At 40.0% G+C, this 24,403-nt stretch overlaps 1 protein-coding gene across 3 annotated transcripts in view; it reads left to right on the top strand.

Moving 5' to 3' along the window:
* Positions 1-2,434: 2,434 nt before the first annotated feature.
* ANLN (anillin actin binding protein) overlaps positions 2,435-24,403 on the top strand; it is a 50,729-nt gene continuing 28,760 nt past the window's right edge. For all 3 annotated transcript variants that reach the window (XM_046021526.1, XM_046021525.1, XM_046021527.1), the window contains exons 1-7: positions 2,435-2,640; positions 8,356-8,509; positions 11,818-12,132; positions 15,880-16,265; positions 17,483-17,711; positions 19,610-19,800; positions 20,082-20,189. In XM_046021526.1, coding sequence (XP_045877482.1) covers positions 2,623-2,640; positions 8,356-8,509; positions 11,818-12,132; positions 15,880-16,265; positions 17,483-17,711; positions 19,610-19,800; positions 20,082-20,189 — 1,401 coding nt within the window. In that variant the 5' untranslated portion in view covers positions 2,435-2,622. The remainder of the gene's footprint in view (positions 2,641-8,355; positions 8,510-11,817; positions 12,133-15,879; positions 16,266-17,482; positions 17,712-19,609; positions 19,801-20,081; positions 20,190-24,403) is intronic.

Here is a 24,403-nt window from a genome sequence, read left to right as displayed (position 1 = left end):
TTATTCATTACTTTTTTGTAAACCAGAAATATTTTATAACACAAATTTTAAAAGGAGAAAACTTATCTCCAGCTTATAGACTGAAGAATGAAGTACCAGGGGGTAAGAATGGAAAAAAAGGAGACATGGTAGGTGACAATGGCTGAAATTCAAATTTGAGCGGCTGTAGGAGGCCGACTCTGATACTGATACTCTTTTAGAGGAAGAGTAGACTTGAGTATCTAGCACAGTTTCTGGCCGCTGGGAGGTGTTTAACATGTTGCAGCTACTGTTTTGGTGGTTGCTATCATCTTCACCGTCGTCATTATCAGTGTAAAGACTAAAGACATAAGGCGATTGTGAAGCAAGATAAACTAAATATTAGGAGTAGTTCTATTGTTCTATGTGCTTCATGTATCTCTTTTAGTCTTGATTAGAATCTGGTCATAAAGAATCTAAGGCTTGGGGTGCCTGGGTGGCTCGGTGGGTTAAGCCTCTGCTTTTGGCTCAGGTCATAATCTCAGGGTCCTGGGATCAAGCCCCACATAAGGGGCCCCACATCAAGCCCCATCTCAGCTGCTGAGCAGAGAGCCTGCTTCCCCTTCTCTCTCTCCCTCTGTGTCAAATAAATAAAATCTTAATAAAAAAAAAAAAAAAGAATCTACGGCTCACAGATGCCAAGGCAGGAAGGCACACAGACTACATAAATTTCTAATGACTTCTTTCCCAATATTGTTTAAAACACTTTTCTTCCTCCACTCGAACACATATACTTTCCTGTCTAGCAAAAATGCAAACTTCTTTTCCTCATTGGTTCATAAGTAGCATATTTTGAGTTAAGTATTAATAATTTGATACACCAAACACTTCAGTAGTGGCTAATTACAGCGTACTTCTGGTTCTGTTTCAGTTTTTCATCTGATCCTCCTAATAACTCTGAGGAATTTAGGGCAATTCGTTATTCTTGTTTTATAGATGAGTAAGCTAAAATCTAGAGAGGCTAAACCTTTAGTATGTTGCTAACTTGGTGACCATGAATTTTATGAAATTCTGTATCAAATACTTTATGATTAAATGGGCATTTTTCTAGGTAGTGTCAGCTTCAACTGTATTTTCAAAAGGTTTTAAAAATAGTGGGTTGAAACGATTTGCCTAAGGTCACATGGTCCTTAGGGAGCCAAAATCCCAAGCAATTTCTTCCTGTTCCACACTCAGAATTCTTTTTTTTTTTTTTTTAAAGATTTTATTTATTTATTTGACAGACAGAGATCACAAGTAGGCAGAGAGGCAGGCAGAGAGAGAGAGGAGGAAGCAGGCTGTCCGCAAAGCAGAGAGCCTGATGTGGGGCTCGATCCCAGAACCCCGGGATCATGACCTGAGCTGAAGGCAGAGGCTTTAACCCACTGAGCCACCCAGGCGCCCCTCAGAATTCTTTTTATTACAACTTATACCATCAAATTTTAAGTTAGAGATATTATTAGTGAAACACTTTTTGTAATGTCTACTGACTGCTAAGATGGAAAGGTTATTAAATATACCAAAACATCTTACTTGGGAGAAACAGTTTTGGTTTGTTCAGCCCTTAGGCAGTCACTCCTTCATCTACATGGTGTTACGTTTCAACTGAACAAGCCAGCAACTGTTGTCTTTACAAGCCCTAATACAGACTTGTTGAAGAAGAAATGATTCTGATACAGTAATTACATAATGTATTTTGCAATTCTGAGTAATCCGTAAAGAGCAATCATGAGACACAGCTTGATTTCGTGGTGGAGAGGGGACCATGAGCTGAGAATGGGATTTTCATTTCTTCTGGACAAGACTGACTTGTTTTAGGGTCTCCCCGCTCTCGGCTGTAAAAGCACATAGGTGAATGGCTTCCTAATCCTTCCAGCTCTAACACTGTATAAATTTGGATGGATTTAAGATAGAAAGGCAGCACAGGAGTTTTGTGTATGAACTTTTCAGTCTGTTAATATTAGCCTTACTTCCCAATGAGAAAGGGTCTCTAGCGCCCGAGGTGGGCCATTAGCCTCAAATATCCGGGAACCCACTAGATGAACCTCTCATGAGGGTCAAGCCCACAGCCCCAATTAGGGCGACTTAGAGACGAGCAAGGCCACCAGGCCAGTGGGATTTCAAACATAAGGGCTGTTAATCCTATATAAAGGAATGAGGGAAGGCGGGAAGTTCCAAAGGATCAGCTTAAACAGGGTGCCTGTGCGAACGTTGGGGTGGGGCTTCGGGTCCCGGAGGCGGCTGGAGCGCCCGCAGAGCCTCACCTCCGCCGCACCCCGGCCTCCGGAGCTGGGGTGTGACCGAGAGAAGGTCTGCTACCCCCAGGAACCCCCGCCGCCCGGCACCGCCACGTGACCAAGAGCCGGGGCGGCCAGAGGCGTGTCCCGCTCCGCCCCGCGCGCAGGCGCGCTGTACAGGCGCTGAAATTCAAATTTGAACGGCCGCAGGAGACCAACTCTGACACTGGAGGCTGAGTGGGTAGAGGAGAGGAGTTTGGGAGAGTCCTCCCCACCCCGGCCTTCTGGTTTTCTCCAAGTGACACACTGAACCGAGACTCACTTTTCTTTTTCTGAATTTGAACCACCGTTTCCGTCGTCTCGCAACCGACAGGAGAAGCCCGGGGCGATGGACCCGTTTACCGAGGTGAGAAAACTTGCGGGGGTAGCTTGCCATCGCCACTGTGGGCTCCTACCCTAACTCTTCCCACCTTCTGCGACCTCTGAGCCCACCGGGCGGAGGGCGCGTGCGCGCGCGTGCGCAGCGTGTGTGTGCAGGGGGGTCCGCCTGGGGGAGCCGTAGGGAGAAGGGGGTGGAGGGAGGACGCCGCCGCTCCGCGGCTGCTGTGGGTCAGCGGTTGACGTATTGCGGTCCTGCCGCTGAAGCCTCGGGAGGAAAGTTTTGAGCCTGTCCTAAAGGGCGGTAGCGAAAAGCCTGCTGCCAGTCCCGATTATTGAAGCCCCTAGGTCGTACTGCCCTGTCTCCTCAGAGGGGGAGGTTGGGGCCTGGCGGAACTGGTCCTGCTGGAAGTGAAAGCCGGGATAAGGTGTAGGGTGGAGTCCGGAGCTTGAATGACTCAGTGCTGTGTGCACCCGCCGCCTGCGAATGGAATGTGATTTGCGGCGTTCAGGCGGCCCGCAGAATGCCCTGCATTTAAAGGGTGCTATTAACGAAATGACAGCAAAACGTTAAAATAAGCCAGTACCTGAAACCATTGCATCTGTTCCTATAGAGTCAATAGTTTCTTCAGGTCTGATTACTCAGTTAAGTAGGGAAAAGTTTCATCCCGGGATTGACACTCGAATGGAAAGGGAACAGTGCTAGCCGAATATATACAAACAAAATTAAAAGCCGACAATTAAAAAAAAAAAGCGGAGTAAAGAAATAGGAAACCTCTTTGTGTGTGTTTATGGAGCATATCATTACAGCAATACTTGTCTTTTGTCCTTTGGAAATTGAATATGGATTAATTACGTTGTTGTGTCAATTATTTTTCTATCACTGGCCAGTCTTGTTGAGAATGTGCATGGACTTGCTTGAGTTTTGTGTTGCCAGCTGTCTACTCCCTGTTTTTCCAGAACAGTTCCTGTTTCTGTAGGTTGTTGTGCAAGTTTCAAACTGTTACTTCTTGAGTTGTTGCAAAGTGGCCCTAAAAATATATGGACACTAGATTCAAAAACTTAAATGCTATGGAGAGTAGAAATACTTTTTTTGGGAGATGTAGTTTACAATTCCATAAGTCTAAGATTGTAAAAGTTTCAGCAGTTAGAGTTTACTTGGATTCAAACATAATATTTATTTTTGTTTCAAATTCTCAATCATTTAGGGGAAAACATTAGTTAACCTTAAGGACTCTGACAGAAAATGCAGAACACATTTTATATTAGCTTTAAAAAATAGGGCTGATCATGCAACATATATTTTTCACATACTTTGAAATTAAAAAGGATATTTTATGTTACTAAGCTAGGATAGGATTCCTTAAAACATTAGCCCTATGTCATGAATATTCTTTTTATTCTCCTAAGTAATGAACAGGAACAACACATTTTGAAACTTGGCTGAAAATCGTACTTCATTTTACTTGAAAATGTCATTCCGAAGCTAGTACAAATCTCCGTTGAAAGAAACTTTTATTTGAAGAAAGCTTTCACTTTATAGTGTGCTCAGAAATATGTATGGTTTACATTATAAAAAGTTAGATCAGTTGCAGTTGGAATAAACAGCTTTGAAATCTTTTCCTTAATTGGTAATGAGTGAATAATTTGGGTTGGTTCCAATGACTAGGTGCTTAATTATAGCATTCATGACATTTTTGCACAGGCAAGTGAACTGGTACAGATCTTTGTCTTAAAAGGACTGAAAATAAGTTAAAGTAGTTTTCTCAACTAGAGTTCTTTATCAGAACCACAGAAAATGATTTGAGAAACTATTTTGTTAATTTTTCCCAAATGTGATTCATCACCATGCGATCCTGCAAGCATAGGAGAGATGTTAATTCATTACATTAATGTCAGAGCATTAGGGCTAATTCTTTTGGTGACTCTGGGTGAAAAAGCTACAGCCATCCTAGACTCTCTTTTTCTCAAACAAGGCTGTTGTGCATTGCTTCTCCACCCTGGTGTCACTGGTGCTGTCTGGCACACTTTTCTCTCCCTGCCCCTTCTGCTTGATTTAACCTCCAGCTCTCACTTTGATATCCCTTCTTTAAAGGGCAGATCACCTTTCCCAGTGCTCATCTCACTTGCATTTACCTGTTGAATATATTTCCTCCAAATGTGAGTGTCATGAATGCAGGCCTGTTCTTTCCTACTCAGAGAGGTGTTTCCCTAACATCAAGCACATCCAATAACATTCTGTTGAAAAAATTTTTAAAAAGAGCCATTCAGTGCAAATTATTTTACAAACACATAATTATATACAACAGTAATTGTTAGAACCTTTTACCCGTGTTCTTTCCTTTATTGTAGAAAATTTCAAATTCTCAACTATAATAACTCCACATGGACTCATCACCCTGCAACACATGGCCATATTATTTCACTGTATTCCCCTCAAATCAATCCTACTGGATCATTTGGAAGAAAACTGTAGAGATCATATAATTTCATACATAAATACTTCAGTATTTATCATTAAACACTAAACACTTGAAAAAAATCATAGTGGTGTTATCACACCTAAAAATTTAATAGCAATTCCTTAATATCATCAAATATTCTGTCAATGTTCACATTTCCTTAAGTGTCTCATTGTTTTGCATTTTGAATAAGACTCTAGACAAGGTTCACAGGGCAGTGTCTTTCTATATTCTTCTTGGACTAACCAGAGTTAAGGAAGCCATCTTGATTCATGGACAAACAAGCAGTGAAGGCAGATGTTTATTATTATGACCAGCTGATAACATTTAAAAAGTTACGTTGATATGAAATTGTTTTTCCTGACAATAAGTTCTTAAAAAGAACAATTGGATTTAGCAAAAAGACAGTTTGGGTGTGGAGCCTAATGCAGGGCGTGAACTCATGACCTTGAACTGAAATTGAGAGTCTTATGTTTAATGATTGAGCCATTTAAAAGACAGTTTATAGCAAAGTGATTAAGAGCCCAAACTCGAGCCTGATTTTTGAATCCAGCCTTGCCATTTCTTTTTTTTTTTAATCTTTATTTTTTTTTTAAAGATTTCATTTATTTATTAGAGAGAGAGTCCGAGACTGACACTGCCATAGGGAACCCCTATGGGTTCCCATAGGGCCAGGTGTGCCAAATCAGAGCTTTCTGTGTAGGATCCTTAAAAGAGATAAGCCACAGTTAAAATAGTCTGTAAAGCATCTTTTGTAGAAGAAATAAACATGCTGTTACTGTGTGGAATGGACTTCCTCTTATTTTTGAAAAGTAAGTGAAAATCTCTGTATTGACATGGGAAAGAATGCTGGTAGAGTATATTGAAAATAATAAGTTAATTTATATTGAGTGTACTCTGTTTAAGAAAGGGGGGGGAAGAAGGTAGGGGAATCAGTAATACCTCCTAGAAAGATTTCTGTCAGAAATGATTTCAGACGTGTGTGTGGCAGAGATTGCTAAGACTGTAAGCTTCAGTTATTTTAGATTCATCCATGTGGAATGTCTTATTTCCCAGTTACATTAGTTACTGCAGTTTTTTTATGCCTCTATTATTTAAAGAAGGAGCTGTAATGTTTAAAGGAATGTATCATAAATAAAGAACCCTTGAATTTCTGATGCATTATTATAGAGGCTTAGACTTATTGAACTGTTGAGTTTATCTTCCTTAGATATATAATTTCTTTTAAATCAATCTTTTAGTCCTTATTTTGTAGATAAGGGAACTTTGGCTTATCTCTCTCAAATTTCTTAAAGTTTTGAAATCTTTGAATCTAATGTAGACAATAGAGTACTTGTGTATGTTTGAATGGCAAAGTCACATTCTTTTGTAACCAACTTCTTGTTCATAGTAACTGAAAATATACTGACTCACAAGTATTCTAACTGACCAGAGTGGAATGTTGGCAAGTCCATGAATGAATAAAATTAAGCTAGTTTTGTATCTGGGGAGTGATATATTTTATCATGGGGAAATTATATATATATATGAATTTATGTAACAGTACCACTTTTGAGTTTGTTGAAGACTTTTATTTAAAGGGTGAAGGACTTGTGTCTTGGGCAACATTTGGTTCATGGATTAACTCTTTCAGTGACATGGCATTTAGATTTAGCCTCACTTCTTTCAGTGAGGAAATCATTCCTAAGGGAAGAGAGTTGTACCTTCCGAATTTAGCTCATATTTCTTTTGCATACTCGGAGGAATTTTAAAGAATAATTATTCTATTTTAATTAAGAAAATTAAAAAGTTCAAATGGGAGTGTAATTCCTTAGTCTTCACTAACACTGTATCTGTGTGTGGGGCAGCATATAAACTCCAGCCAATAATTTGCATGCCTCTTTTAGTTGTGTACGTTTGAAAGAAAAGGAATTGTTTTACAGGGTCTTGTGTTTGTTCTGCCATGCTGGTTCAAATAGAAGCATTAGTTGATTCAGGGTAAGAACAGAGTAATCATGAGTTTATGGAATGGTTAAGATATCAACTTAAAGTTATTTTATTATATATTGATATTGAGTTAAATAAAACATGGGATTTTTTTTAGGGTTTTTTTTTCATCTTAGGAAATGTCATGTTTTCAAAAGACTAAATATGTTAGTTATCTCTTTCTGTTTACCATTATACCAAATCTTAGTCGCTGTATAGTTTCATTGCTAAAACAAATTACCACACGCTTAGTGGTTTAAAATCATAGATATTTATTACCTTCTGAAGGTCACAAGGCTGATGGATTTTACTGGGTTAAGATCAAGGTGTTGGCAAGATTGTGTTCTTTCTGAAGGCCCTCGAGGAGAATCTGTTTCCTCATCCTTTGTAGCTTCTGGAGGCCACCTGCATTTTTTGGCATGTTGCCCCCTCCTCCATCTTCAGAGCCACAATCCCATCTCTCTAAGCTCTGCTTCTGTTGTCACATTTCTGACCTTCCTGACTCTTGTCTCATAAGGACAACTGTGATTACATATTGCCCCCCCCCATATAATCCAGAATAATTTTTCCATCTCAAGACTCTAAATCATATCAGCAAAGTCCCTTTTGCCGAATAAAGTAACAGATTCACAGATTGATGAGATTAGGAAATGAACAGCTTTGAGAGACTATTATTCTTGCCCCCGAAGTGCTTAAAACCACCAATGCATTATTTCTTATAATTCAGTGGCTCAGTAATCTGCATTGGGCTCAGCGAGGCTCTTTTTCCAGTGGTGTCCCCTGGGGTCATGCCAGAGTCTGCAGGGATCTGGCAAATGATCTGGGACTGGATGGTCACAAGTCTGGTGGCTGATGCTAGCTCTCAGCTGGGCCAAGTGTCTCCAGCAGGCTTGACCTGGGCTGCTTCACCTGGTGTTCTAAGAGAGTGAGAAGAGAAACTGCAAGACTTCTGACACCTGGGTTTGGAAGTCACGCAGTATCACTTCTGCCACATTCTGTTGGTCAAGGTGAATCATAAGGCCAGCCCAACGCAAGGGTATGGAAATAGATTCTACCTTTGGATGGAAGCAGAAAAAACTTCTGGCCATTTTAAATCTCATACAACCAACCTAACCATTTTATTCATATTACATCTGTAATAATTTTGACACCGGGGTGCTTATTTAGTGAATTTTGACCTAACTTACATAGGATTTCACATTTGGAATGTATTTAACTATTATCTTATATGGTAACTCATGATTTTAGAAGGTACCTCAAGTTTTGCGAATTTGTGACTAAACTTGTGTTTTAACGCTGCTGTATTACATATATAGAAACTGCTGGAACGAACCCGTGCCAGACGAGAGAACCTCCAGAGAAAGATGGCTGAGAGGCCCACGGCAGCCGCAAGGTCTGTGACTCAGGCTAAGAGAGCCAGAGAGCCACTTTCGGAAGCAAGTAACCAACAACCCCTACCTGGTAGTGAAGGTAAAAGACTGTGGGGGGAAAATAAAATTGGCATCTTTTAAAAGAGATAAGCTCCATTTTATTGTGCATGTAGAAAAACCCAGGTCTTTGGGAGACAAATATAATAATAGCCTCTGGGAAAAGGTCAGCCTTCTAGTTCAGGCTGATTGTATTAAGCCTAGACCTACGAGACCAGAGCAGAGTATCCAATAAATACTTCAAATTAATTGGTCAAACATAATTTTCCTCAACCCAAAGTTACCCTTAAAAGTTATCCCAAAGTTACCCCAAGGGGAGAAAAGTAAAGAAATAGAGCCCAGGTCAAATTTACCCCAAGGGGAGAAAAGTAAAGGAACAGAGCACATACACGGTGGTGGTTTGGAGTTTATCTACCCCTACAGTGCAGGAACAGCTGACTACCAAGTTTTCAGATGGTCTCTGGCACAAGCAGGTTAACAAATGGCAGACCTGCTTGTGAGGCTTGAAATTTAATGTGCCTTTTCATTCTCTGTCAGTTGAACCAACTCTCTAGAGCTAGGCTCAAGGTATAGGTGGTTAATCTAAGACCTGGTGAAGGGCACCTGGGTGGCTCAGTGGGTTAAAGCCTCTGCCTTCGGCTCAGGTCATGATCCCAGCATCCTGGGATCGAGCCCCGCATCGGGCTCTCTGCTCAATGGAGAGCCTGCTTCCCTTCCTCTATCTCTGCCTGTCTCTCTGCCAACTTGTGATCTCTGTCTGTCAAATAAATAAATAAAATCTTAAAAAAAAAAAAAAAAAGACTAAGACCTGGTGAATTAGACAAAAATAAATAAATACACAAACAAACAAAACTAAACTCACCCAGAAACTTATTTTATTCTCTCCTAAATCCTGGCATCCCCAGCCTATATCAATAAGTTAGCTGCCTTAATCTTTTCCCTGAGTATGGAATTGTCTGAAGATAATCATTTTCCTTAGCATAAATTTTAAAAATGCATATAGAAAGAGAGCATCACAGAAGGCACAAGCAGTATTACAAAAGTGATAAGGGCATGGAGCGGGCTCACGATTATTTTGTAAGCTAACCATGGAATGGGAATTTATTTTCATATAGCTATACATTTTGAAGAGAGGGAATACCATATATATCACATATATTTGGTATATATTTTACATTTATGTGGTAAATATATCAGGCGTACATGGTATGTATATTACATATGTGGGTATATATATTATATACATATGGTAGTCGGTCAGGAAGACAGAGGCCTAGCTCTAGTCCAGGATCTTTTTCTGTTTTTGTTGTGACATAGGTTTATACAATGAAATGTGGAGTACCATGTACTTTAAAACTAGTGATTGGAACTATGTTTTGATGCTTCGGTGGAAATATTTACAGTTTTTTATATAAGAATATATTGAATTCTGTATTTCAAGTGGTGATGCATGTTAAAATAGGAACACTTTCAAAAAATCATTAGATGAGTTAATAGAAAATAGATCCATAAATGAATTATAGAAGATGAGAAAGTTTCAGAATGTCTATTTGATTAGATTGATGTCTGAGGGCAATCACCGCTCCCACTTAACAGAACTTTGGGTACTGCCAGAGCGAGAACACTGGGTCAGACAGCCAGGGATACTGGCCTCATATGCAATTTACATTCCTATATTCTAAAATGTTAATTTCCCAGGAGATATATTAAAACTCATTCTTGAGTAGAAATAATATGCCTCATGTTTGGGTATTTCCTTTTTATTTTAGGCCTTTTTATTTTATAGGTGTCCATGGCAGTTTAAAATATGAAATGTTATAAAAATATGAAAACATTTGTGCCAGTAACTTTGCTTGGTATTAACCAGATAATTGAGTTGCTTTTTTGGTTCCCTGCCTTTCCCAAACCTCAAGCAGGTTCTCTTCTAACCTTGCTTAATATTGTTCACGGAAGATTGTTTTAAAAAACAGGGGTGCCTGGGTGGCTCGGTGGGTTGAAGCCTCTGCCTTCAGCTCAGGTCATGATCTCAGGGTCCTGGGATCGAGCCCCGCATCAGGCTCTCTGCTCTACAGGGAGCCTGCTTCCTCCTCTCTCTCTGCCTGCCTCTACTGCCTACTTGTGGTCTCTGTCTGTCAAATAAATAAATAAAATATTAAAATATATATATATATATATTTAAAAAACAGAAAGCCTGTTTCGACCCTTAGCTGTGTCATTTAATGGAAGATAATGTAATTGCTCTGTGCTTGGTTTTCCTTATCTAAAAATGAGGTGATTGGGCTGTATGATCTTAAAAATCACTCAAAATGTTTGTTTATTCTATGCGTATGAACTTTTTATTTCCTAGTGTCTTTTTTTTTTAAGGTTTTATTTATTTATTTATTTGTCAGAGAGAGAGAGAGAGAGGGAGAGAAGCAGGCTCCCTGCTGAGCAAGGAGCCCGATGCAAGACTTAATCCCAGGACCCTGGGATCATGACCTGAGCTGAAGGCAGCAGGCAAACCAACTGAGCCACCCAGGCGTCCCTATTTCCTAGTGTCTTAAGACTACATAAAGTATTAGTTCTATACCTTGAGAATATTATTTGAATATCTTTTCATTCAGGGGTTTTATTTTAATTAATTAATTAATTTAATTAAATTTTAAAAGATTTTATTTGTCCAAGAGAAAGAGGGAGGGAGAGAGAGCACAAGCAGGGGGCATGGCAGAGACAGAGGAAGAAGCAGGCTCCCTGCTGAGCAAGGAGCCTGGTACAGGACTCCATCCCAGGGCCCTGGGATCATGACCTCAGCTGAAGACAGATGCTCAACCGGCTGGCCCTTCCAGGCATCCCCATTCGGGTGTTTTAAACCATAAATTATATGTTTGCTTAAAAAGAAATCTCTCGAGGTGCCTGGGTGGCTCAGTGGGTTGGGACCTCTGCCTTTGGCTCGGGTCGTGATCCCAGGGTCCTGGGATTGAGTCTGCGTCAGGCTCTCTGCTCAGTGGGGAGCCTGCCTCCCTTCCTCTCTCTCTGCCTGCGTCTCTACCTGCTTGTGATCTCTGTCAAATAAATTAAAAAAAAAAGAGAGAGAGAGAGAGAGAGAGAGAGAAAGAAAGAAAAATCTCTCATACCAGATTTCTAAGTTACTGTGTTTGCTTCGGCAGCACATATACTAAAATTGGTTTCTAAGGTTTCTAAGTTACTGAAAGTAGAATTTTACATATTTCTTGTTGTAAGGAAAATCATTTAAAGAGAACAGAGAAGCATCACGTTTTAGTAATTTGTTAAGTACCTACTCATGGTTTTTCAGGCTATGAGAAATTACAGAAATTTGAATTTTGGGGGGTGGGTGTCCTTCTTTTAATCTAGAGAAATCTTGTACAAAACCATCACCATCAAAAAAACGCTGTTCTGACACCACCGAAGTAGAAGTTTCTAACTTGGAAAATGAAAAACCAGCTGAGTCCACTTCTGCAAAACCCTGTCCTCCAAGTCCTCAGGCTCCCCAGGCGCAGCTGCAAGCACCTGCTCCTGTCAGCGCTGTGGAGGTGGCCCCGTCCCCAGTGCCCAGCGTGAGGAGGGGGCTCAACTCGAGATTGGAAGCAACTGCAGGGTCCTCAGTGAAAACACGAATGCAAAAGCTGGCAGAGCAGCGGCGCCATTGGGATAATAATGATCTGACAGGTATGAATGATACGGATAACACACGAAAGAGCACCGCTTCTGTTTTATCTATCTCCTCAGTATCCATCACTTACAAGTAGTTTGTATATCAATGGGATATTTATCAGTTGATTGTGTTCTCATTGAAGGAGATGTTGCTGAGTTTCTTAGAGCAGCTCACAGAAGTTTGGTCTCATAACAGAATTATATTTGCAATAAGACACAATAGAGAACAAACTATACGCTCGTCATTATTAGTATTGCTGACCTTTAGCTCTGTATGCAAGAAATCCTATTTCGTGGATTAACTAATTAAATAAATTTGAGTGGTTAAGGTATGTAATGCTATTTAATAGAGGGGAGAGAAAACGTAAACATTTACTGAACACCTGTGACACACATGTTTGTCGGGTGCTGGGAACCCATGAAGTGACCTGATCCTTGCCTCTCTGTTCTCATACTCAGATGGAGAGTCTAAGAGCAAATCAGCAGGGTTATGTGTTCTGTGATCAATTTTGTCTCCTATCTCGTTACAAAAAAAGCCTTGAGATGACTCACAAAAAGAACTATATTACAAAACAAAAATAAGGAAATTCTTGGGTGAAGAGAAGGATAAACAAAGAAGGGGAGGGTAAAATACAGGCATTCAGGTCCTCCTCACTTGCCAGAGTTATGAACTTGCTAGCAGCCAAGGCAAGGAGGTGATACACCATCAGTTATTTCACTACTATTTATAAGATTAAAGCAGAACTGTGGCTGGAACTAAGACCCAAGAGAACTTTCCTCCCTGGGTCCTCAAAGATGACTTTGTAGAAGGTAGTTCGTGTGTGAGGTTACTCAAGGTAGGCAGATGGCCTGGCTCCAAGCTCAGTTGGTGAACACAGTTCCAAAGAGAGCCAGCATTGTACAGTGACAGCTGGGCCTTACCCAAGGAAGTGTTCCTCAAGCTTTGGCTCTCAGCCTGACTTCTGTGTAACAGAAACATTTGGACCATTGGATTGTAATCTTGGGAGCATGCTGGAGTCCTGGGGTGTGCTTATGTCTTTTTTTTTTTTTTTTTTTAAATCTCTGTGTTTTACTCTGGTGCATAGCCAGAATTGAGACCAAGTGATCTGAACAAATGGATGGACAACATAAATTTTAGGCAGTCTTTCATAAATGTCAATTCTTTGGTCTGAAATTTGGTAAGTATTGGACAGCAGAGTGTTTTAAGATTATCCTTTTTGGCAGTGATAGTAATTTCAAGAGCCAGTACTTACTGTGTAAAGTGCTAGGCATTCTAAATATTTTTTTGTTCTAATATAGTATAACATTTAATTCTTATAAAATATTAGGACATACATACCACTTTTTTGTTCATGTTATAGAAGAGGAAACTGGGTTCTGAGAGGCCAAGACTCCTTACCAGAATCAGCAGCTAAAATTCCAACCTCAGTTGTTGGATTCTAGGACTCAACCCTTGCCTGCTGTGACCCACCTGATGTATGGATCAGGGTGCAGATATCCCATGCTGTCTCTTAGACGTAGTGATTTGGGTAGTGGACAGGGCTAACCGTGCTTCTTTACGATTCCTGGGGAGGCTAATCAGTAAATGTGCCTAAATACAAGGATGTTTCCTTTCTGTTTGGCAAGAGATCTCTATGGGAAGCAGAAAGAGTGTTTAATGATAAAATGCATGGTAAGAAGAACAGCCAAGGCCATAAATATTCTAGGGCAGAAAGCATTGCCACAGTGACTTTGAACATTTTGAAAACAAATGTTAACAAATGCCTACCTCAGCCTTGAAAGTAAATCTCATTAAGGGATCATAGCCTGTCTAATTTTAAGCACTGAAACTTGAAAATAAAGTGTTTGTGATGAATGAGTTAGTGTATGCTCTCCAGGACTGTGGGTATAAACCAGTTAAATGAGGGATTATACTAAAATATAACTTAACTGAAGCTTCTTTTCTGATAGAGAATAGTTAGAAGAGCTAGAGGTCTCTTAAGCCCATTCCTAAAATATGACAGTAAAGCTGTCATCTGCTTAGAGGACAGGTCTTATTCTCAGGGACGCAACAGAGATATGCAAAAGGGTATCACAGGGACGGTGGTGGTCAGGGAAGATTTTCTAGGGAAGGCAGACGCAATTGACCCAGACACTGAGGGACTACTGGCTTCAGACCATGGAGAAGGTCTCCTAGGCAGAAGTAACAGGATGCCTAAGAAGCACAGAGGTACGTAAACAGAGCACGGACATAAAGAGTAGATGTTTTCTGGTAGAAAAGCAAGAGATAAGTTTGAAGAAAGCAGCAGGGTTTAGAGCCTGTGGAATTTAACCAGGAGGTGATGGTGAGATACTGGGAGAGTTTAAAGAGACAAATGTTGTAGAGAGATCACTCTGGCATCAGAACTGAGAAGGGATTGAATAGGCCAGAGACTCGAGCAGAGGGAGCAGGAAGATCAGTTAGAAGGTTAATGTTATAATCATGGTGTGGAATGATGAAGGCCAGTGGGAGTGAAAAGGAGAGGTGGGGTCTGTAAGACTTAGGAGGGAGGATCTCTGGGCTAGATATCTGGGTGGTGGTGGAGGAGAAGGGAGAAGGAGAAAGAGCCACGATGAGGAGCATGTTTGGGGGAGTTTCAGCATCACATTCGTTATTTGGGGTGCCTGGGCCATAGCCAAATGGAGGTGGTTGGTAGGTAGGACCCCATGGAGGATATGGCCCAAGAGCAGAACTAGTAGAGATGCTGCCACCAATGGAAACACAAGGCCTGCAATGTGTAGTGGCATCTAGTGCCAGCAGCGGAGGCAACTTCAGGGCAGCCGGGGAGGCAGAGGTCAGTTCAGGTGTCTAGTCGTGAGAGAATATTTTGTGGCGCTAGAGGGACAGTAGCTAAAAAGAGGTGTATGTTGGTGAGAGGGTGTTTACGTTTAGCTTGAAGATAAGACAGAGCTAGAGACAGATGAGCATAATTTATGTGCAGAGAAGAAAAGAAGTTTTAGAGGGGTAGAATTGAGAATTTAGGCAGAGGTATAAGGCTTGGACAGTAGGAAGGATACCTCTTCCATTGACTGAATTTGTGGTAGAAAGTGCTGTGGAATTTTGATTTCCCTATATGTGCTTTATGCCTACAGGTCTTCATAAGTTAAGTATTACTATTTGAGATCTATCTCCACATGAAGTAACTGTGGGCAACATTTTAGTCTAACCCTGTGCTATCCAATACTGTAGACACTAGCCATATATAGTTTTTAAGATTTAAATTAATTGAAATGAAATGACATTTCTTAGTTGCCCTAGCCACATTTCAAGGGCTCACGAGCCACACGTGGCTAGTGGTTACTGTCCTGGATAGCATGGATCTAGAACATGTCCATCATTGCAGGAAGTTCTATTGTACAGCACTGGTCTCATCCATTTTAAAACAAAACATGCCTGTGGAATATGTAATCTTTAATTGCGTGGTGTTGTAACATCATGAATTAATTCTAAAATTATGACCTAAGTATACAGTATCTTCGAGCATTCATAACCCGTTAAGAATTAGAAAAAAATAGGTGTAAGAAGTTCATCTGTTTTTTTTCCAATTTGGATGAAGTATCATCTGATTTGAAAAGATATTGTCAAATTTAAGCAGCTTGGTAGTTTCATACAACCAAGAGCTTTTTATTAGTTCCTAAACCTCCTAACTCTTTTTCAAAAGTTCTGAGTGGAGTGATCTTGGTATTACACATATGCATAACTCTTGAGCACGGGTTTTAAGTCTTTTTCTGAAACATTTCCAGATGATATCCCCGAGTGCTCAGTCGTCTCCCCAATGCCATCAGAGGAAAGGGCTGCCTCCCCTCCCAAACCAGCCCTCTCGGATGCCTCGGCAACTCCAGTTGGAAGAAGGGGCCGTCTGGCCAACCTTGCAGCAACTATTTGCTCGTGGGAAGATGATGTAAATTACTCAACTGCAAAGCAACACAGTGCACAAGAACAGCCTGGTACCACTTGTTTATCCAAATTTTCCTCTGCAAGTGGAGCATCTGCTAGGATCAATAGCAGCAGTGTTAAGCAGGAAGCTACATGCTGTTCCCAAAGGGATGGCGAGGCCTCTTTGAATCAAGCTCCATCCTCGAGTGCTGTGGGTGTATCTCTGAATAATGCTGCAATTTCCAGCTCGGTGGTAAGCAATGCAATATTGGTCTTTGGAAATCATTTTTTTTCCTTATGAGTGATAATGTATGTATAGTATTTTATCACATATATATAGTGTGTTTGTATCTATTTTTAGAAATTGGTGTCATCGAAAGTAAAAATCCTAAATTTGGTAGCCTAGCCTAAGATAAATTAGTAGTTGACAAGTAAATTATACTAATTTCATATAATTCCAAGGTGTATAATAATGGAATGATGGCGCCTCTTAGTCATCAGAGAGAGCACTGAACATTACTCTCCCTGTAGAACGTTTTATGTATGTGTATAAATCTAAGATACGGAATTTCTCTGAAAAGACATGTAATAAACTAGTAGCTCAAGTTGCTTTCAAAAGGCAAATTGCTGAACAGGATTTTTAAGGGTGGTTATGATAATGTTACCATATATCCTTTTGAAATGTTTGAAAGTTTTACCTTGCACATGAATTACATCATCAACTTTCAAAAATAATCTTAAAAAAAAAAGTATGTTTCTGAGCATTGTTTTTTAATGTGGAGCCAGGTTTTGGAATTAGATAGACCTGCATTCAATCCTAGCCCTGCCACATAATTAAAAGTGTGGACAATTTACTTAATCTTGCAAAACCTTATTTTCCCATCTGTAAAATCTTGCAAAACCTTATTTTCCCATCTGTAAAATGGGAAAGAAGGGCTTATTAGGAGGATTAAATGAGATAATGTGCATAAAACCTTTAGCAAAGTGCTTGGCACATACCACTTAATAATATGTTATAGTTAGCCATCAAGTACATGATATGATTGCATTGAATTAATAATATTGACTTAATTAAAATACAAAAATATGCAGTGTGGTCTCATACAGTTAAAATTTATAAAGGTGCTAGTGAGATAATCTGAAAGAAATTGTTATTTAAAATAGGGAGTGACCCTACCCCTTATATGAAATTACTCCTCAGTGTATTATACATGCTAAACTACATATTATTATAATATGTATAATAATAGCATTTTAATAATAGCATTTATTATATTATAATAATGGCATTTTCAAAGTTGACTTTTTATCAAACCTTTCAAATTGGTTTGATCTATTAAGGAGAATTTTTTTTTTTTCGTAAGTTTACATAAAGGCTACTAAGCAAATAGAATTAGACTCATTTTGTTATAAGACTACCTTTCAATATTGTCAATATTGTAGTTTACCCTAAGTGTTATCATGTTTCAGAAAGCTGCTTCTTCCCCAGTGAAATCTTCTACTACAGCCATTACTGATGCTAAAAATTGTAAGAGACAAAATCCTGAGCTACTTCAGAAAACTCCTGTAAGTCCCCTGAAAACAGAGATATTAAAACCAATTGAAAAGTCAACTGTGTCCCAGACAGTTCGGCCCAAAGAAGAATTAAATAGAGAAACTTGTCGGCAGTCTCAATCTAAAGACAAAGCAGCAACATCAGGTTATGTATCTTTTTTTAAAAATCTAGTTAGTGCTGACTCTTTTCAGGGTGTCTGTTCTCAGCATTCTAATTATCCAGTTGTGACTTGCACAGTGTTGGTCTGCATGGCAAGCACGTGAATGTATAAAATGAGACTTCTTCAAATTCAGCCTTAATTTATTGAATGAATATTCATTAGTGGGGACTTGCCTATTTACTGGTCAAAGTATATAACTTGTTAACAGTTTAAACATGGTTTTTTTCTAGAATGACCATAGTAGATACTTTCTTCTATGCTTTTTGATGGGGACACAGGATATACACCTGGAAATCACATTGTAAGGGCATAATGAAGAAACATTTTTTGTAACCAAGAGTGCAGAGCGATGCTTTGCAAACTTCAATATGAAGGCACCCCTAATGGCAAAGGAGAGTGGGTGTGTATATAAATGACTCCACTCCCAATTATATTTGTATGTGTGTATATTGTGTGTGAGCATATACATGTGAAAATTTAAAATTAACCCCTGTAGTAAAATGATGCTCCTGGAAATCTGTATTCATCTTGTGGGGATTTACACCTTCTGGCTTACCCTACCCTCACATGCTATTGGTTGAGAAACACAGGACTAAAAAATAATGTTCAAATATATGGAAATATAGTTAATTTTAAACTATATTCTTTTTTCAATAGAATTGCTTTTGAAAGGACTTTTAATTCAAAATTTTAACTTCTTAAAAATATAATCTCTCTGGATACTGTAGTTCCTCATAAAAGAGAAGTAGACAGAGAAATGAGAGTGGGTATCCATTAGTTATGGCTAGGAAACCAGCAATCAGTTTCCAGATGAGCTGAAGTGAGAAATGACCTGGAGACAATAGCAACATCCCCACATGAACTAGGACTAGTTACTCTCAATTTTTCAAAGACTTATGGGATCGATAAGAAGGATTTTTTTTTTTTTTTTAATTCTTGGCTATTGGCTCTGCCCAGTATATGTTATTGGGACCTCAGAGATATTTAATATTTATGTTTCTTTGTATTCTTAATGCATTCTAGTTTGAGATATGGTATAAAGTGACATGCAGAGTCTTTAAACTATGCCTATAGGTCAAATTGTGCCCTTTACCTTTTTTAAATAAAGTTTTATTGGAACACAGCCATGCCCATTTATTTACACGCTGTCTGTGGCTGCTTTCATGCCTCAATGAAGAACTGAGTAGTTACAACAGTGGTCACATGGTTTGCAAAGCCCAAAATATTTACTGTCTGGCCTTCTGTGGGGAAAATGCTGATTTCGGATAGAGATAAACTTCTTTCTCTATGGTCTGTATCCCATTTGTTCTACTTTAAATGTACCTCATATTATTTCAAATGAATACTATTTTAAGACTTTGTAGAATCAAGATATCTCTTGATAAAGTCAATAATCTCTAATTTTTCTTTTGAGAGAGAAAAAGGATTTAATTCCTAGATTTTCTATTGAACTTCCTAAAACCAAGATAAAATAAATTGGGCTATAGAAACAGAAGTAGTTGGGTTATCATGGCTAGGACCCTTTGGTGATAAGGGAATACTGTTAATATACATACAGTCAATTTCCAGTCATTTAGGTTCTGCTTATTTAGTTGAAGGGATTTCTAATTTCCACTGTCCTCTCACTCTACCTTTTAAAAATTCTTGCTCTTCTTTTTTTAAAGAACTAAATCTAATAAATGAATTTTAAGGCATGGAATTACATAGGATAATATGGTAAATTTCTGTTTTAAAGTTGTTTTCATACTGTTTACTTTCTGAATGAGTAGTCTAAGTAGAATCAAAGCATTTTAGAGCCATACTGGATTTTAGAACCTTTTCAATACAAATTATAATTGCTACTTATTCTAAATAACCTCCAAAATGTGTGTGCTTTCTGTAGGAGGAGCAGGAATTAAGACTTTCCTGGAACGCTTTGGAGAGCGTTGTCAAGAGCACAGCAAACAAAGTCCCGCTCGGAGTACACCCCACAGAACCCCTGTTATCACTCCAAATACAAGGGCCATCCAAGAAAGATTATTCCAGCAAAATACATCTTCATCTACTACTCATTTAGCACAACAGCTCAAGCAGGTCTGGCTTACTGCTTTTAACATTATTCATTACAGTTCTCGGTGTAGAACCTAGAAATCAAATTGTGAGTTCCGATATCAGTCTTTCTGATAGAGATAAATAGCATCTTGGTTCCCTGTATCGCTTATTTCAAGTTAGAAATATTATTGTCTTATGTTCCATGCATATTGTGATTTTTTTTAATCTCAAACCTGAAGACAAGCAAAGTTTAGTAGTATCTGAATATTATTCTTAAACATACTATTGGCTCTTGTATAAAATAGAGCTTTTGGTGGTTTTAGGAACGTGAGAAAGAACTAGCATGTCTTCGTGGCCGATTTGACAAGGGCAATTTATGGAGTGCAGAAAAAGTCGAAACTTCAAGAAGCAAACAACTAGAAACCAAACAGGTAGTGTAAACAAGAAAAATGGGGGTGAACTTGGTATGGAAGTAGTGCGGGGATCTAACTTGTGGTCCTGCATTGTCAAACAGTTCTTTATCCTGTTTCTTTTAACTGTGCCATTTTGCATTCATAAACCCCTTCAATGTTCATACCCAGTCTGCTTTTCTCTTGTGATACTCTCCCATTCGGTATTCACTGATGACCTACTTGGAATCAAAATTTTAAAACATGTTCTCATCTTCAATTGATTTCGTATTTCTTTTAGTATTCTACTTAGTTGCTAGTTCTAAAATGTTTCTCGGAATCTACTTTTTTCATTAATGATGGTATACTCTCCCCAGATGCCATACTGTTAGACTATCCATAATCCTTCCAGGTTATCAAATATGTCCTAAATTTCTCTTTGTTTCTATATCACTTACTGTCAGATTTCATTAATCAGCTTTCAACAAAGTCCCTACTTGTAAACTACTTTGTGTTTCATTTACATGCCTACTATGTACCAAATACTGTATTAGGATATACTTTTAAGCTAAAAATAATAGAATTATATTTAAAGTGCGTGCCAGTTGAAATAGAAAAATACATTTAACCAGTATTCTCTAAGAAAGACCTATTTAATTGATTTTGGTTTTTATCAGATCTCTTGCTTAACAAATCATGTTTCCCAGGGTTCTGACCTAACCCTGTTTTCTTATTTGCACTGGGACATCTCTTCCTTGTCCTCATGAAATGCTAATGTACCTGGCTGTGTTGTATTCCTCTCTCCAGAACTCCAGGCCTGGTTGGCTGGTAGAGCTCTTTGTACTTCTCACCAGTATATTTTCTGTGTAGCCTCTGTCTTCACCTAGGGCTTCTTTCTCTACCTCACCATCTAAAACAGTCTGAGAGTTCTTCCTTGCCTCCTTCCTCTTATTACTGCATCTTCCCCTAGCACGCACTTGAACACATACACATCCAGTGTGTCCTCTGCCATTTCCTTATCACTTCCAGAGCTTTGTATTGAAAACCTTCCTTCTAGTCTGGCCACTCTCCTGTCAGAGCAATTTTATTTTTTTAAAGATTTTTTTATTCATTTATTTGACAGAGAGAGAGAGTGCGCTAAAGCAGTGGAGCAGCAGGGGGAGAGGGAGAGGGAAAAGTAGGCTCACCAAGCAGGAAGTCCGGTGTGGGGCTCGATCCCCAGACCCTGGGATCACAACCCCAGCTGAAGGCAGACGCTCAATGACTGAGACACCCAGGCACCGTAAGAAATATTTTTAAAAGGCATATATCGGTGTATTCCCTGCTTAAAGTCCTTAGAAAGCTCTCCCTAGCCAGCATCAGAAAACTGTCTAAAGTGCTTGGCTTGCTATCTAGAATCATCTGGAATCTGGCTTCTCACAGCTATTCCACATGTGTGCATCAGTCCGGTCATGCAGACTGTTTGCAGTTTCTCAAATGCACCCATGTTTTCAGATCGCTTTGTCTTTGCCTTGCTATTTCTCTCTGCAAAGAGTATCTCCATGGTGAGCACCTACTTCATTAGGAGTAGGTCAAACTTCCGTCCCCTCTGGAAACCCTTACCAGGCCCTTTTCCTCAGGGCCCCCTCTTTTCTCACCCTCATCCTGTTGTTTACCTCAGCTGGAATGTTTATCTTCTTGTAACTGTTTTACCTTTGCTTTCCACCACTGTCTAAAGAGCCTTATCTGACTTTATCTGTGTTCTTAGTGCTTGGCTCACAGGATGAGCTCCATAAATTCGTCCTTGAAGGAAGGAATGAATGAGCTAATCCTTCCCATCAGCATACAGCAAGCTGTTATCTGTCATCTTAAAATAAAAACTACTCTCTGGATCCCCTATTCCCTTCCCTTTCTTTACCTCCTTTTCATTCACTCTTCCAAAAGAGTTATGTCTTTCTGCTTACATTTTTTCCTCCCTTCTCTCTGGATCTCTCCACTTAGGCTGTCACCACTACTTACTCATCAAATTCACTGGGGCTCTTCAGTAATCAATTTTTAGTCATTTAACTTGACCTATTAGCAGCATTTGGCATTGTTGATTACTGTCTTCTGTTCGAAGCACCTTCCTCACTTGGTTGCCAGTGTATCATATCATGGCTTTTCTGCTTCATCCCTGGAAATGTGGGACAACAGTTCTTAAACTGTTTTGTGCTAAATAATTCCTGCTACACTTGCCAGATTCCTCCCCGGATGGCTGCACATTTGCATGTAAAGAACATTCTGAACACAGTAACAGAGTTTAGGGGTCTGGCTCTCTCAAAACTCATCCATGGTGCCCACAGAGGGAGCAAAGAGATGGGAGGAAAAAGTGATTGAGTGTGGTGTTGCTAGAGTCAAAGAGAGGGGATTGAAGTCTGACCTACTCCTAGTGAAGTAGGCGCTCACCACGGAGATACTCTTTGCAGAAAGGACCTTTCAGAAGGAAGGGATGGTTGCTATTGTCAAGTATCTGTTGTCAAATGTGGACTGGACCAAGACCACTGGGTTTTGGAAGAAAGAGCTTGTTTCTTGGCATGAGCAGTTTTATTGAAGTGGTGAGGGGAGAATGCCGGTGGTGGTGGGTGAGGAGCGGGGCCAGAGGGTGGAGGCAGTCCTCAGTTTAATTCTAAAAGGGAAGGGAGAAAGGAGGTGATGGCTGGAAGGGCATGAGGAAGTGAAGTACAGTTTGTTTTTGTGGTTGTGGTTGTGTTTGTTTTGTTCTTTCTGAAGAGACTTAAGTCAATTTTAATGTCAGAGTAAGAGGTTTATAGGGGGCCTGGGTGGCTCAGTCAGTGAAGCATCTCACTCGATTTTAGCTCAGATTGTCATCTTAGAGTCCTGGAATCCAGCCCCATGTCGGGCTGCATGCTCAGTATGGAGTCTGCGTGGGATTCTCTCTCTCCCTCTGTCCCTCCCCACTCGCACATGTACATGCACTCTCTCTAAATAAATAAATAACATCTTTTAAAAAAAGGAGGTTTATGATAGAGGAATAAGTGATGCTGATTGATAGGATCGGGTAAATCTTTCAGGAGGTTAAGACTGGATTGGATGAACTCCAGAGCACCAGGAAGGGAAAGAATTAAGACAGGTTCTGGCTGTGGTAAGAAGGAAGAAGGAAAGCAGTGTTTTGGGGGCAAGTGATTTTAGAACTGTGATGACAGAAAACTGGTAGAATTTCTATCTGGTTACCTCTGTTTCATTCATCCTTAGGGAAGGGAAGGTGACAGGTGTGATACTCTGGAGGATGGGAGAGAGAACTGACCCAGAAAGAGAAGGACTGAGGAGTAGTGTTGAGACTCAAGTGGGGGTATGAGAGCATACAGTCCTAGTCCTCTAGATTTGTCCAAAGAACCTGGATATAAACATGGAGAAGGTGGGTTGTTCCAGGGATAGAGTTTGCTAGACATGAGGAATGGAAGTATGTTGAGGTGAGGGAGTTGAAGGTATTGGTGAGATTATGGTTGAACTAAAGGCTCTAACCAGGATGGAGGTGTAAGAAAATAGGTGGGAGAGACAGGAAGAAAAGCATCAAATGGCCAGACGTTCCCATGAGGCCAAAGAGTAGGATCTGGAGGGAATTCCTGAGTATGAGAGCTAGAGAGATTGGAGGGTTTGAGGGAAGAGGCTGACTCTAGGGCACGGCTGAATTGGAGTGGTGGTGGTAGGGGTCTTTGAAGTGGAAGCGTTTATGCAGCTGAGGGGCCAGGATACTGGCGAGAAGGTACTTGTGGCTACGCAAACCACCCAGAGGATGGCAGGTCTGGGACTGCAGAAGCGGGGATGGCGTGAGCAGGAGGAGAGAATTACTAAGAGTGTGGAATTACTGTTAGGGGGCTGGGAGGGGCTGTCCCTCATGTTGTCAGGGTGTGTATCCCAGAAGATGGTAGGGAAGTTGTGCCTTCCCGGGACAGTCAGGCCTGCAGCGCAACATTCAGTAGTTTACTCTGTGTTCGGGCATCAAAAGCTCCTTCTAACTTGAGAGCCAAAATAGTTTGGAACTCACTGTGGAATGAGAATATGTGGGTTTGTAAACTGGCCCTCCCAGTTATTGGCCAAGTGTGCAAGTCAGGGGGTATAGCTCAGAAGTAGAGCATTTGACTGCAAGTGTGCAAGTCATTTAACTCCTGTGTCTCTCTATCTTCTCTTTGGTAGAATGAAGCAATAGCACCTAACTTGCAGGGTTATTGAGAGGATTGGGGAGGCAATAATGTCAAGTGCTTAGAAAGGTGACTGGT

The sequence above is a fragment of the Meles meles genome, chromosome 10 (assembly GCF_922984935.1).
Source record: "Meles meles chromosome 10, mMelMel3.1 paternal haplotype, whole genome shotgun sequence".
In the NCBI taxonomy this organism is placed as follows: Eukaryota; Metazoa; Chordata; class Mammalia; order Carnivora; family Mustelidae; genus Meles; species Meles meles.
This window is presented reverse-complemented; position numbering and strand designations above follow the sequence as displayed.